Here is a 14694-nt window from a genome sequence, read left to right as displayed (position 1 = left end):
CTGAGTGTGTCACACACACATATATGCAAAGCAATGCCCTATAAATACCCAACCAAGCTGAGCGTCACACACACGAGTGTGCCCTATACACATCTATATGACCAAGCTGAGCGTGTCACACACACACGACAAAGCAGTGCCATATAGACACCCGACAAAGCCGCGTATCACACCCATACACAGTGTGCCCCATATACCTATATGACCACTCTGAGTGTGTCGCACACACATATACGACCAAGCTGAGTGTCACACACACACATGACAATGTGCCCTATACAGATATATGACCACGCTGAGTGTGTCACACACACCCGACAGTGTGCCCTATACAGATATATGACCAAGCTGAGTGTCACACACACATGACACAGCAGTGCCATATAAATACCCAACAAAGCCGCGTATCACACACACACACGACAGTGTGCCCTATACAGATATAGGACCACGCTGAGTGTGTCACACACACACATGACAGCGTGCCCTATACAGATATATGACCACGCTGAGTGTGTCACACACACACATGACGCTGTGCCCTATACAGATATAGGACCAAGCAATGCCATATACACATATATGACCGAGCTGAGTGTGTCACACACGCATATGAGAAAGCAATGCCATATATGACCAAGCCAGTGTCACACACATATGTAACAGTGTGCCCTATAACTACCCGACAAAGCCGCGTATCAAACCCATATACAGTGTGCCCTATACACATATGTGACCACGCTGAGTGTGTCACACACACACATCTGACAGTGTGCCCTATACACATATATGACCAAGCTGAGTGTGTCACACACACACATGACACAGCAGTGCCGTATAAACACCCGACAAAGCCGCCTATCAAACCCATATACACAGTGTGCCCCATACACACATATGACCAAGCTGAGTGTGTCACACACAGATCTGACACAGCAGTGCCATATAAACACCCGACAAAGCCGAGTGTCACACACACATATACACAGTGTGCCCTATACACACATATGACCAATCTGAGTGCGTCACACACACATATGACAGTGTGCCCTATACACACATATGACCAAGCTGAGTGTGTCACACACACACACATGACAGTGTGCCCTATACATCTATATGACCAACCTGAGTGTCACACACACACATGACACAGCAGTGCCATATAAACACCCGACAAAGCCGCGTGTCACACACACATACAGTGTGCCCTATACACATCTATATGACCAATCTGAGTGCATCACACACACATATGACAAAGCAGTGCCCTATATATATATATATATGACCAAGCCAGTGTCACACATATGACAGTGTGCCCTATATATCTATATGACCAAGCTGAGTGTGTCACACACGCATCTGATAAAGCAATGCCACATAAATACCCAACAAAGCCGCGTATCACACACACACACACACAACGTACCTTATACACACACGTATGCCCACTCTGAGTGTGTCACACACACATGACAAAGCAGTGCCATCTCAATACCCAACAAAGCCGCGTATCACACACATACACAGTGTGCCCTATACGCCTATATGTCCAAGCTGAGTGTGTCACGCACACATATGACAGTGTGCCCTAGACATACATATGACCAAGCTGTGTCACACACACACATATGACAAAGCCAGTGTCACACATGCATCTGACACAGCAGTGCCACATAAACACCCGACAAAGCCGCGTATCACACACACACACACAACGTACCCTACACACCCATCTGCCCACTGTGAGCGTGTCACACACACATCTGACACAGCAGTGCCATACACATCTCTATGATCGAGCTGAGTGTGTCACACGCTCACAGCCATGACAAAGAGCCCCCTGCACACGCCCATCCCCACGCAGCAGTGCCAGCAGCGCAGGCCCGGCGCGGGCAGGCTGGCAGAGCCGGGAACGGCGCCAGGAGCGCCGCGTGCACCTGCCAGCCCCTCTCCTGGGAGCCCATCCCTTGTCTGTGAGTGTGTAAAGCCGTGTGAGCCCCCCGTGCCGCTCACACCGCGAGTAAACCCGGAGTAACGACACCCCGAACCCCCAAAGCGCTGCAGACAACAACGGCGCTGCCACGGGGAGCAGAGACGGGAAAACGCCGCCACCGCGCAAAGCTCCGGCACCAAAAATCACCCTTTTTTCCTTCTCTCCACCTGCCTGGATGGAGCCTTGGAGGAAAGAATAAACACTCCAAGCTTTTCCTTCATCTAAAAAAATAAAATTAAAAATAAATCAAGAATTTTGAGCATCGTCGCAAAGTTTTTTCCCCAACTCGCGGCTCCTGAAATGAGAATTTCAATTAATTTCCACCAAAAGATCAAGAGAATCAAGTCCAAAAATCACCGTTTTTTCCCTCTCTCCACCTGCTTGGATTGAGATTAAACACTCCAAAATCTCATCAGGTTATTCCTTAATCTAAAAAAATAAAATTAAAAATAAAATTAAAATTAAATCAAGAATTTGGGGCATCGTCGTGAAGTTTTTTCCCCGTTCGCGGCTCCTGAAATGAGAATTTCAATTAATTTCAACTAAAAATCAACAGAAAAATTCAGGTTTTTTGCCCGAATTTCCATTAAAAAATCAATAAAATTCCCTCCAGTCTCGTTGTCATCGAGAGGAAACCAAAATTTTTCTTTAAAAGAATATTAAAAAAATGTTTTAAATGGAAATTTTTCTTTATAAAAGTTAGAAAGTGAAATTAAAATTCGGTTTTGTGTGTGTTTGGGTTGTTTTTGTGAGTTATTTTCTTTTAAAATAAAAAATAAATACAAATATAAATATAAATATAAATATAAATATAAATATAAATGTAAATATAAATATGAATATAAAGAGAAATATAAATATAACATAAATGTAAAATAAAAATAAAAATAAATATGAATATAATATAAACATAAATATAATAAAATTATAAACATAAACGTAATATAAAATAAAAGTAAAAATAAATATAAAAACAAATAGAAATATAAAATAAAAATAAAATATTTTATTGAGATAAAATACGAGATTTGCTGATCCAAAAAAAAAAAAAAAAAATTTCACTCCCTGTATGAGAAAAATATCTGAAAAAATTTAAATTCTTTTTAAATAATAAAAAGAGGGGGGAATAAATCAATTAAATATAAAAATAAATATTAAATATTTCATATTTTTTCCCTCTTTTCTCCAGAAAAATCCCATAAAAATGGGAATTAAATCAGATTTTTAATCCAAAATTCTCCTTTTCAAGGTGAGTTTTTTCCACCTATTTTTTATTTATTTTATTTTATTTTATTTTATTTTATTTTATTTTATTTTTTCTGGGCCACAGGGAATAAAAAATCTGCTTTTTATTTTATTTTATTTTATTTTATTTTATTTTATTTTATTTTTTCTGGGCCACAGGGAATAAAAAAATCTGCTTTTTATTTTATTTTATTTTATTTTATTTTATTTTATTTTAATTTATTTCTTTTATTTTATTTTATTCCAACCTTTAAATAGAAAAAGATCGAGATCAGGAAGATTTGAGGTTTGATTTAAAAATTAAAAAGTGAAATTTGTCAAAAGTGGATAAATTTGGAATAAATTTTGGATCAATTTCGGATAAATTTTGAATAATTTTTGAATAAATTTTGAATAAATTCTGGATAAATTCTGAATAAAATTTGAATAAATTTTGGATAAATTTTGGAATAAATTTTGGAATAAATTTTGAATCAATTCTGGATAAATTTTGAATAAATTTTGAATAAATTTTGAATAAAATTTGAATAAATTTTGGATAAATTTTGGATAAATTTTGGATAAATTCTGGATAAATTCTGAATAAAATTTGAATAAATTTTGGATAAATTTTGGATAAATTTTGAATAAATTCTGGATAAATTTTGGATAAATTTTGGATAAATTCTGAATAAAATTTGAATAAATTTTGGATAAATTTTGGATAAAATTTGAATAAATTTTGGATAAATTTCAAATAAATTTCGAATAAATTTTGGACAAATTTTGAATAAATTTTGGAAAAATTTTGGATAAAATTTGAATAAATTTTGGACAAATTTCGGATCAATTTTTGAATAAATTTTGGATCAATTTTGGATAAATTTCAGATAAATTTCGGATAATTTTTGGACAAATTTTGGATAAATTTCAGATAAATTTTTGAATAAATTCTGGATAAATTTTGAATAAATTTTGAATAAATTTTAGATAAATTTCAGATAAATTCTGGATAAATTTTGAATAAAATTTGAATAAATTTTCGATAAATTTTGAATAAATTTTTGAATAAATTTTAGATAAATTTCAGATAAATTCTGGATAAATTTTGTATAAATTCTGAATAAATTTTGAATAAATTTTGAATAAATTCTGGATAAACTTTTGATAAACCAACTAAAGTCTAATGTCAAACTCACCCAAATTTTTAAGCAATAAAATTAATTTCATTTTGACAAATATTTAAAAAAAAAGGCCAAAACAAAGCGGGAAAAAATAAATAAAATAAATAAAAAACCCCCCAGTTGAGCCCATTGCTCCAATTGAAATCCCACCCATTAAATCACTTTTTAAATAAGATTTAAATTAAAAAAAGGAGGAAAAGCAGCGTTGGGAATTTCCATCAACAGGAGAATAAACTGGATTTGATTCAATTTGATTCAATTTGATTCAATTTTATTCAATTTTCATTTGATTTTCCCACTAGATTGTTTCATAAAATAAATTTGGAATAAATCTCACCTTAATTTAGGTGGAAAATTGTCGATTTTATTAATAAAAATCCAGATATTCCATCGATTTCCATCCTCAATTCACCCCCAATTTAATTTATTTATTTATTTCATTGCAAAATTCCGCTTGAAAATGGCAAATTTCACCGGATTTTTCCCGTTTTTGCTTCTCCATCAACTTCCAGAGGGATTTTTTTTTTTGGAATTTTGGTCCTTTCTGGAATAATTTTAAGTATTTTTTGGTATTTTTCTTTTAAAACTTGGCGCAGCTGGTGAGGACGCGGCGAAATTTCGACGCTAAAACGCGATTTAATTGAGTTAAAAGACCTTTAAAATGAGTTTTAAGATGAATTCTTATTAAATTATTAAATTATTAAATTATTAAATTATTAAATTATTAAATTATTAAATCTGGTGGGTTTTAAACTCTGAGTGTCACAAATTGATTTGTCTGGTACAAAATAAATAAATTTTTAAGATTCTGTCTCGTTGCTTTAGAAAAATTACGGCAGGAAAAGGAGTTTTAAACTTTGAGGTTTTGTTTAAAAAGGAATTCTTATTAAATTATTAAATTATTAAATCTGGTGGGTTTTAAACTCTGAGTGTCACAAATTGATTTGTCTGGTACAAAACCAAATCAAGAGATTTATTTTTTTTAAGATCCGGTTTCGTCGCTTTAGAAAAATTACGGCAGGAAAAGGAGTTTTAAACTTGGAGGTTTTGTTTAAAAAGTTATTTCGACACAAATAGCAGAGAGTTTGTGAAGGTCAAATAAATCCAGGTTGAAATAAAGAGAATCTCCTGAAGAGAATCAAAGGGACGACAAAACCCCGTCGAGGTCCGAGCGCAAATCGCCGTCTGGGAATAAAAACCGACTAAACAAAATAAAATAAAATAAAATAAAATAAAATCAAGAGTGATGTGAAATAATCCACAGAGAGATGAGAGTGAGGGAAGGTCAAATAAATCCATTATTTTTAAAAAGTCTAAAAGAGAATCAAAGCGACGACAAAACCCGATCGAGGTCGGAGCGCAAATCGCGATTTGGGAATAAAAAGCGACCAAACAAAACAACTAAAATTCAATCAAATGAAATCAAATCAATAATCCAGAGGGAGGAGAGTGAGGGAATGCTGGGTGGAATCCCCAATCCCTGCGGTGGCATTCGGAGCCGGAACGTTCCGGGGGATTTGGGGAACTCTCATCACTCCAAGGCTCCGATGGGAAGTCGGAGTTGCCGGATTAATTATTGGCCACAAACACGTCGGCGGCACCGAGACGCCTTTTGTCATCCCCCAGACTTTGTTTTGAGTAAATCGACCTCTTCAATCTCACCAAACTCTAAAAGCTCTTAATGAACGGCACCAGAAGATTTGAATGAACGAACGGCGCTGGAAGATTTTAAAAGCTTTGAATATTTTAATTTCCCTCAAAGCTTTGAATATTTTAATTTCTCTCAAAGCTTTGAATATTTTAATTTCCCTCCTCCCCCCCCCCAAAAAAAATAATAAATAAATAAATGAGGTTTGTTCTCAGCTATTTGAATGTCACAGTTTTGCTTTTAATTCTAAATGCACAAAAAAAAAAGGAATAAAGTCGCCCCGACAGACAAAGAAAAGCTTTGGGATTGGAAATTAAAAAATACTTTAGTGATTAAAAGGAGTGAAATTAGAATAATGGATAAAACAGAGGGTTTTTTTATATAAAATCAGAAATGTGTGGTAAAGCTGTAAAACCCTCCCAAGCTTGTGGAAATCACAATAATAATAATAAAAATAATAAAAATAAAAAAGGAATGAGAGCTCAGGAATAAATCTGAACGGATCCGCTTTTCCCCCCCACGAGAGATTAAAGCATCACAACAACGTGGAGGAAAATAAATCCCCAAATGTTTTTCACAATAAATAAAAAAAAAAAAAAAAACTTGGAATAAATCCCAAACATTTTCATAATTAAAAAAAAAGGACCTATTTGGAATAAATCTCAATGTTTTTATTATTAAAAAAGTAGCTTATTGGAATAAATCTCAATGTTTTTATTATTAAAAAAGTATCTATTTGGAATAAATCTCAATGTTTTTAGAATTAAAAAAAAGTATCTAATTGGAATAAATCTCAATGTTTTTACAATTAATAAAAAAGTATTTAATTGGAATAAATCTCTATGTTTTTATTATTAAAAAAGTAGCTAATTGGAATAAATCTCAATGTTTTTATAATTAAAAAAGTATCTATTTGGAATAAATCTCAATGTTTTTATAATTAAAAAAAAGTATCTAATTGGAATAAATCTCAATGTTTTTAGAATTAATAAAAAAGTAGCTAATTGGAATAAATCTCAATGTTTTTAGAATTAAAAAAAAGTATCTAATTGGAATAAATCTCAATGTTTTTACAATTAATAAAAAAGTATCTAATTGGAATAAATCTCAATGTTTTTCACAAGAAATAAAACAAAATTGGACTAAATCTCAATGTACTTACTTGGAATAAATCTCAATGTTTTCAGAATTAATAAAAGGGATAAATCTCAGTGTTTTCACAATTAAAAAATGGTCCTTGGAATAAATGTCAACGTTTTTAGAATTAAAAGAAGGCACCTACTTGAGGCAGTGAAATGTCCACTGGCCAAGGAAGTTGGTCCGTTCTTGCCGCTGCTCACGGGAGGTGAAAACATCTAAAAAATCAAAAAATAAAACCAAAATCAAACTCAAATTACTGGTGAGGAAGAGGCAAATCCCCAACGACGCCGACGCCGACGACGATGCAAAGTTCCTGGCGCATTCCTCGGGATGTTCCTCTCCCTCCCTTTAAACCATAAAAAAAAAGGGTTTTTTGGGTTTATCCGCGAGATTTTGGGGGAGGATTGAGAAGGAAATGGGGTTTTTTTTCTCCCCTCTGGTTTTGTAAAAATAAAAAAGTTGGGGCACCTTGGTGATGGAGGAGGCGACGACGTCCAGTTGTGTCCCTCGGTGGGGTTTGTTTGCCATGTGGGGAGAGGGAAAACCCCAATAATGACAATAATAATAATAATAATAATAATGATAATATTAATTGAGGGGCACCTGGCCTAAGCTGTCATTGTGTGAGAGTGAGGGATGGAAGGCAGGCGGCTCTGCCCCCTCTCCTCCCTCTCCCTCTCTGCCTCTAATTGGCTTCCCCGGCGCAATCCGCACCTTCCCTGAGTCACAGCCTGCCAAACCGGGGACAAATGGGAGACGAGAGGAGGAGAGGAGAGGAGAGGACAAACTTCCCTCATGGAGCACCGGGGACCAGCAGAAAAGGGAAAAAATAGGAGGAAAAAGGGAAAAAAAGGGGAAAAAAAGGAAAAAAAGGAGACATCGGGGCTCCTGAAGCAGCAGCGGGAAGGAAAAAGGGGAAAAAAAGGAAAAAAAAGGAGAAAAAAGGAGAAAAAAGGAACAGCAGCAGCAGTAGAGGAAAGGAAAAAAGGATTAAAAAAAAGAAAAAAAAGGGAAAAAAAGGAAAAAAAAGGAAAGAAAAGGAAAGAAAAGGGAAAAAAAAGGAAAAAAAAGGAAAAAAAAAGGAGAAAAAAGGAACAGCAGCAGCAGCAGGGGAAAGGAAAGAAAAGGAAAGAAAAGGAAAGAAAAGGAAAGAAAAGGAAAGAAAAGGAAAAAAAAGGGAAAAAAAAGGAAAAAAGGAAAAAAAAGGAAAAAAAAAGGAAAAAAAGGAGAAAAAAGGAACAGCAGCAGCAGTAGAGGAAAGGAAAAAAGGGAAAAAAAAAGGAAAAAAAAAGAAAAATAAAGGAAAAAAAGGAGAGGCTTTGAAGAGCAAAGATCTAAATACCAGCAGGGGAAAGGAAAAAAGGAAAAAAAGGAAAAAAAAGGAAAAAGAAAAAAAAAAAAAGAAAAAAAATTAAAAGAAAAGAAAAAAAAAGAAAAAAAAAGGGAAAAAAAGGGAAAAAAAAGGAACAAAAAGGAAAAAAAATTTAAAAAATTCAAAAAAAGAAAAAAAAAGGAAAAAAAAGAAAAAAAATTTAAAAAATTTTTAAAAAAAGGAAAAAAAAGGAAGAAAAAAAAAGGGGAGGGCTCAAAGAGCAAAGACCTAAATACCAACAGAGGAAAGGAAAAAAGAAGGAAAAAAAAGGCAAAAAAAAAGGGGAGGGTTTGAAGAGTTCTTTATTTAATAAAATAAATAAGTAAGTGGAAGAGAAAAGCTGCTCCTGAGGGGGAAGGGAGGGGACGGGAGAGGAAGGAAGGAAGAGGATGGAGAGAGGGGGAGGACAAGGGGGAGCTCCACAAAACTAAAGTGAAACGATCCAACCTCTCCAACAAACCCCAAAAAATCCACTTTTTGCCCCCCCAAAAATCAGCCCGGGAAAGGGTGGAGCAGCAAAAAGACAGAGAGGGGAAAAAAACAACTTTAGTCGTGGATTTCTTTGCTGCTTTTTTGTTATTTCGGAGAGAAATTAATGAATTTGGTGAAGTGCCAAAATGAGCTCACGACGCAGAGAAATCAGAAAAAAAAGCTTGGATTTTTTGGGTTTTTTTTTTAAAAAAAAGCCAAAAATCTCTTTATTTTTGTGCTTGTTAGGAATGACCCAACGTAGTTAAAGCACAATTTTGATGGGTTTTTTTAAAAAAAGAAAAAGGGGTTTTTATTTTGATTTTTTTTTGGGTTGTTTTTGTTTTTTTGGTTTTTTACTAATTTCTTACCGCGCTGAAATCCAGTAAATCACTGAGTTCTTTGTCCGTCCCTAAGGCAGCCATTCGCTGTTGGTGATGCATTTTTTTGTTTTGATTTTGTTTTTTTTTGTTTTTTAAGCAAAATCACACACACCTAGAAACACGGAAATAAGCGCAATGAGAAATCCCCAGGAAGGAAAACACACTTGGAATTTTTTTTTTATGCTTTTCTAGAGAAAAGGGAGGTTGAGAAGAAGAAGGAGAAAGGAGGGAAGGGGGAAAAAATAAAATAAAATAAAATAAAACAAAATAAAATAACATAATAAAATAAAATAAAATAAAATAAAATAAAATAAAATAATGGAGGGGCAGCAAAAAAAAAATAAACAAAATAAGAAAAAGAAGGAAAAAAAATAAATAAAAAAGAGGATTTTTTGTTTCCAAACCTGGCAATGATCCACTTTTTAAAGGAGGAGAAAAAATAAATTAAAAAAAGCTCCAGGAGCATCATTTATGCAACAGGAGGTTCAGCTCAGCCAAAAGGGGGGGGAAGGAAAAAATGAATGAGGAAATCTCAGAGAAGAAAAAAACTACAACTTTTTCCTTTTTTTTTTTTTTTTTTTTTTTTTTTCTTTCTTTTTTTTTTTCTTTTTGGAAGCGTTCTTAAAAATAAATAAATAATGAATAATGAATAATCAATAATCAATAAAAAAAGAGGGTGAATCGCAGGTTTTGAGAGGACAATTAGAGGAAAAGGGAGGGATGGATGGAAGGAAAAGGGGGGGGGAAATTAAATGAGGAATCTCAGAGAAGAAAACTACAACTTTTTTCTTTTTTTTTTTTCTTTTTGGGAGGGCAAAAATAAATAAATAAATAATGAATAATAAATAATAAATTAAATAAAGAGGGTGAATTGCAGGTTTTGGGAGGACAATCAGAGGAAAAGGGAGGGAGGGATGGAAGGAAAAGGGGAGGGAGGGAGGGGAGGGGGGGAAAAGGCCAAAAACAAACCCTGTGAGCGGAGGGGGAGGGGAAGGCAGCAAAGGGCCAAAGGAAAGGGAAAAAAGCAAAGAATCGAAGGAGGAAGAGGAGGAAAGCCCAGCCCAGTCCGTACCCGCACTTTTGCCGAGGGTTCCCAGCTCGGATCCGACACACACACATGGCCCAAAGCGCGTTTAATACGGGCCCGCGGACGGACGTGACGAAAGAAATCCGATTTTTTTTTTTTTACTCTCTTTTTTTTTTTTTTTTTAAATATATTTTTTTAATTTAGAATTTTGCTTTGTTTTTGGTTTCCCCCCTGAAAGCTCCGTCCATCTCTCCCCATTTTTTCTCTTTCCTCATTTATTTTTCTCTCTCCCCATTTTTCTCTTTTTCTCCCCCCATTATTTTTCATCGCGGCAAAGTTTTCCCAAATAAGTTTTTTTTTTTGGGGGGGGGAGGGGATAATTCCCCTCTCCTTTCCTTCTCTCCTTTCCTTTCCTTCTCTCCTTTCCTTTCCTTCTCTCCCTCAGCCACTTTTATTAAAATAAAACAACAAAACAACTCTTGGCCAAGTTAATTATTTTCCTATAGAAAATAAATCACTTTTTTTAGTGTATCCCCCCCCCACCCCAAACCGTGTATATACAATGTATAAGATTTACACACTGTTTTTCTTTTTTTTTTTTTTTAAATAACACAGCGGGATCGACACATTTTCAATTAAAAAATGAAAATAGTTTTAAAAATGAAAGTAAAAAAAGAAAAATTAAAAAAAAAAAAAAAAAAAACACAGACAAGTTAGTCTAACAGCAAATCGGAACTTTACCTTCAATGGTCACAAATTTGTTCACAATATTCCAAAGAGGGGAAAAAAAAAAAAAAAAAAGAATCGAAATAATAATAAAAAAAAGAGAGGAATCTTCTGCCAAAAAAGTGCTTTATTGTCTCACACGTGTGTGACCCTCCGAAAGAAGCAACAAAAAAAACCAAAAAAAAAGTAGGGAAAAAGTGTCAAGTCCTGCTCCGGGTTATTCCACTACACAAAAACCTTGGCTTTGTTGGGATTTTAGGGAAAATCAAAACCAAAAAAAAAAAAAAAATTATATATATATACATATATATATATAAGTTAGATTAAAAAAAAATTAAAAAATAATAAAAAATTAAAAAAAAAAACTTTTTTGTTGTTTTTTACAGACACATGGTGACGGGGCTTGTAGAGTGGCCGGATCTCCTCGTCGTTCTTAAAGAAAAAGCAACAAAAAAAAATCCAAAATGAGGAAAAAAAACCCAAAAAGCCAAACAAACCAGGCGGTGACTCCCCCTTTTGAGGGAGCGCGCACAGGGGGGGCCGCCCTTTTTTTGTTGTTGTTGTTGTTGCTGTTTTTTGTTGTAACTTGGTTCCAAGTTTTGTTTTGTTTTTTAGAGCAGCGCCCGCCGCCTCCTCCGGCTCAGCAGAAAGAGCAGAAGCGGCAGAAGCAGCGCGGCCTCCCCCGGAGAGCCCCGGCCGATCGCATCCCGCCCGGGCAGCCGCATCGCCCGCCGTTCACATCCGGGCAATGCCCGCCGCTTTATAAAGCGCCGCCGCCGCCTCCAACACAATGACGAGGAGGAGGAGGAGGAGGAGGAGGAGGAGTTGACAAGATGGAGGGAGACAGGGGCGCCCCTCACGGAGCTCCCCCTCAAGGGCGGGTGGGTTTCCGCCTTTGGCTCCCCTCACACTGAGGGCATTGCGGGGCTCCCCCTCAGGGCGGGTTGTGTTTCCGCCTTTGGCTCCCCTCACACTGAGGGCATTGCGGGGCTCCCCCTCAGGGCGGGTTGTGTTTCCGCCTTTGGCTCCCCTCACACTGAGGGTGTTGTGGGGCTCCCCCTCAAGGGCGGGTTGTGTTCCCGCCTTTGGCTCCCCTCACACTGAGGGTGTTGTGGGGCTCCCCCTCAGGGCGGGTTGTGTTCCCGCCTTTGGCTCCCCACACTGAGGGTGTTGCGGGGCTCCCCCTCAGGGCGGGTTGTGTTCCCGCCTTTGGCTCCCCACACTGAGGGTGTTGCGGGTTGTGTTCCCGCGTTTGGAACACCCTGAGGGTGTTGCGGGTCTCTCTCAGAGGGGAGAAAGGGAGGGATGGGCTGTCTCGGGATAGATGGGATGGGGGTACGGGACAGACGGGAGGGGGTTCAGCAGCTTCAGGACATCCGGGATGGGGGTCACAGAAAAGCTGGGAGAGGCCTCAGGACACCCAGGAGAAGCTCCAGTACACCCGGGAGGGGTTTCAGCACCCTCAACACACCCAGGAAGGGCCTCAGCACACCCAGGAGGGGTCCCAGCATCCTCAGCAACCCATGACAGGTTGCAGTACACCCGGGAGAGGTTCCAGCACACCCGTGAGGGGTCCCAGCACACTCGGGAGGGGTTTCAGTACCCTCAGCACACCCATGAGGGGCCCCAGCACACTCGAGAGGGGTCCCAGCACACCCAGGAGAGGTTTCAGTACACCCGAGAGAGGTTTCAGCACCCTGAGCACACCCATGAGAGGTTCCAGTGCACCCGTGAGGGGTTTCAGCACAGCCGGGAAAGGCCTCAATACCCTCAGCACACCCAAGAGGGGTCCCAGCATACCCGGGAGAGATTTCAGCACCCTGAGCACACCCGGGAGGGGTCCCAGTACACCCATGAGGTGTCTCAGCACACCCATGAGGGGTCTCAACACCCTCAACAATACCCAGGACGGCTCTCAGCCCCCTCAGCAAACCCTGTGAGGGGTTTTGCATGCCCCCAAACCACGAGCAGAAGCCATTTCTCATCCCGGCCCCCTCAGCAGTTACCTGGAGGGTTTCGGCTCCCGCCGACTCTCGATGGGTTTCGCCACCATCAGACGCCCTGAGGGGGTTTCGGCTCCCGTAAATCCTTCGAGGATTCCTCGAGTTCGCAGCCCGTTGAGGGGGCTCGGGACTTGTTCCCGCCATGAGGCGTTCGCGCCATTCCTCCCTGAGGGGCCTCCTCAGGAATTCCCGCCTCGTCCCGCTGAGGAAGCGCCATTTAGTCCTGAGGGGGCTCGGGCCACTCCGCCCTGAGGAGTTCCCGCCTCGTTCCCCTCAGGGAGCGCCACTCCGCCCTGAAGGGGCTCTGCCCTGAGGAATTCCCGCCTCGTCCCTCTCAGGGAGCGCCATTTCGTCGTGAGGAGTCTCGGGCCACTCCGCCCTGAGGAGTTCCCGCCTCGTTCCCCTCAGGGAGCGTCATTTCGGCCTGAGGGGTCTCCGCCCTGAGAAATTCCCGCCTCGTCCCCCTCTGGGAGCGCCATTTCATCCTCAGGGGGCTCGGGCCACTCCGCCCTGAGGCAGCTCCGCCCTGACGAGTTCCCGCCTCGTCCCCTGAGGGAGCATCACTTCGTCCTGAGGGGGCTCCGTCCTCAGGAATTCCCGCCTTGTCCCGCTGAGGAAGCGCCATTTTGTCCTGAGGGGGCTCGGGCCACTCCGCCCTGAGGCGTTCCCGCCTCGTCCCTCTCAGGGAGCGCCATTTAGTCCTGAGGGGGCTTGGGCCACTCCGCCCTGAGGCAGCTCCGCCCTGACGAGTTCCCGCCTCGTCCCCCTGAGGGAGCGTCACTTTGTCCTGAGGGGGCTCCGTCCGCAGGAGTTCCCGCCTTGTCCCCCTGAGGCAGCGCCATTTAGTCCTGAGGGGGCTCGGGCCACTCTGCCCTGAGGCGTTCCCGCCTCGTTCCCCTGAGGCGTTCGCGCCACTTCGCCCTGAGGGGTCTCCGCCCTGAGGAATTCCCGCCTCGTCCCCCTGAGGCGTTCGCGCCACTCAGCCCTGAGGGGGCTCCGCCCTGAGGAATTCCCACCTCTTCCCCCTGAGGAAGCGCCATTTAGTCCTGAGGGGTCTCGGGTCTGACGAGTTCCCGCCTCGTTCCCCTGAGGAATTGGCGCCATTTCGTCCTGAGGGGCTCCCGCCATTCCGCCCTCAGAGTGTCCATGAAGTTTCCCGCCTTCACCTTCACTGCTGAGGCGCCATGAGGGGCTCCATCCCCCTCAGCTCCCTCAGCGTTCACCAAACCCTGTGAGGGGATTCTCAGATTGGAATTATTCCTTTTTCAATTAGGTTTTTTTTTTTTTTGAGTGGGGAAATGAAAATCAAGAATAGAATGGGGGAAAACAGAGGGAATAGGAATGATGTAAAATCATGGGATGGTTTTGGGTTGGAAGGGTGTGAATGCTCCAAGCTCAATCCAACCCAGCCTTGAACATTTCAGTGATGCCTTCAAATAAATTAATGATGGATTTGGTTAATAACGGGCCTGCGAGGTTTTATTTGGAAATTAAGTAGGGAAAGGGGTTAACCCAACTGC

The 14694-nt window shown here is 39.8% G+C and overlaps 1 protein-coding gene across 1 annotated transcript in view; it reads right to left on the bottom strand.

The window, feature by feature from the left end:
- The window catches only part of LOC310922065 (transcription factor 4-like), an 85191-nt gene extending 73489 nt beyond the window's left edge, over positions 1-11702 (bottom strand). The window contains 3 exon segments of the mRNA XM_083882385.1: positions 7338-7410; positions 9407-9530; positions 10491-11702. Coding sequence (XP_083738511.1) covers positions 7338-7410; positions 9407-9478 — 145 coding nt within the window. The 5' untranslated portion in view covers positions 9479-9530; positions 10491-11702.
- Between the last annotated feature and the right edge of the window lie 2992 nt (positions 11703-14694).

The sequence above is a fragment of the Zosterops lateralis genome, assembly GCF_965231275.1.
Source record: "Zosterops lateralis genome assembly, chromosome: W".
NCBI lineage: Eukaryota > Metazoa > Chordata > Aves > Passeriformes > Zosteropidae > Zosterops > Zosterops lateralis.
This window is presented reverse-complemented; position numbering and strand designations above follow the sequence as displayed.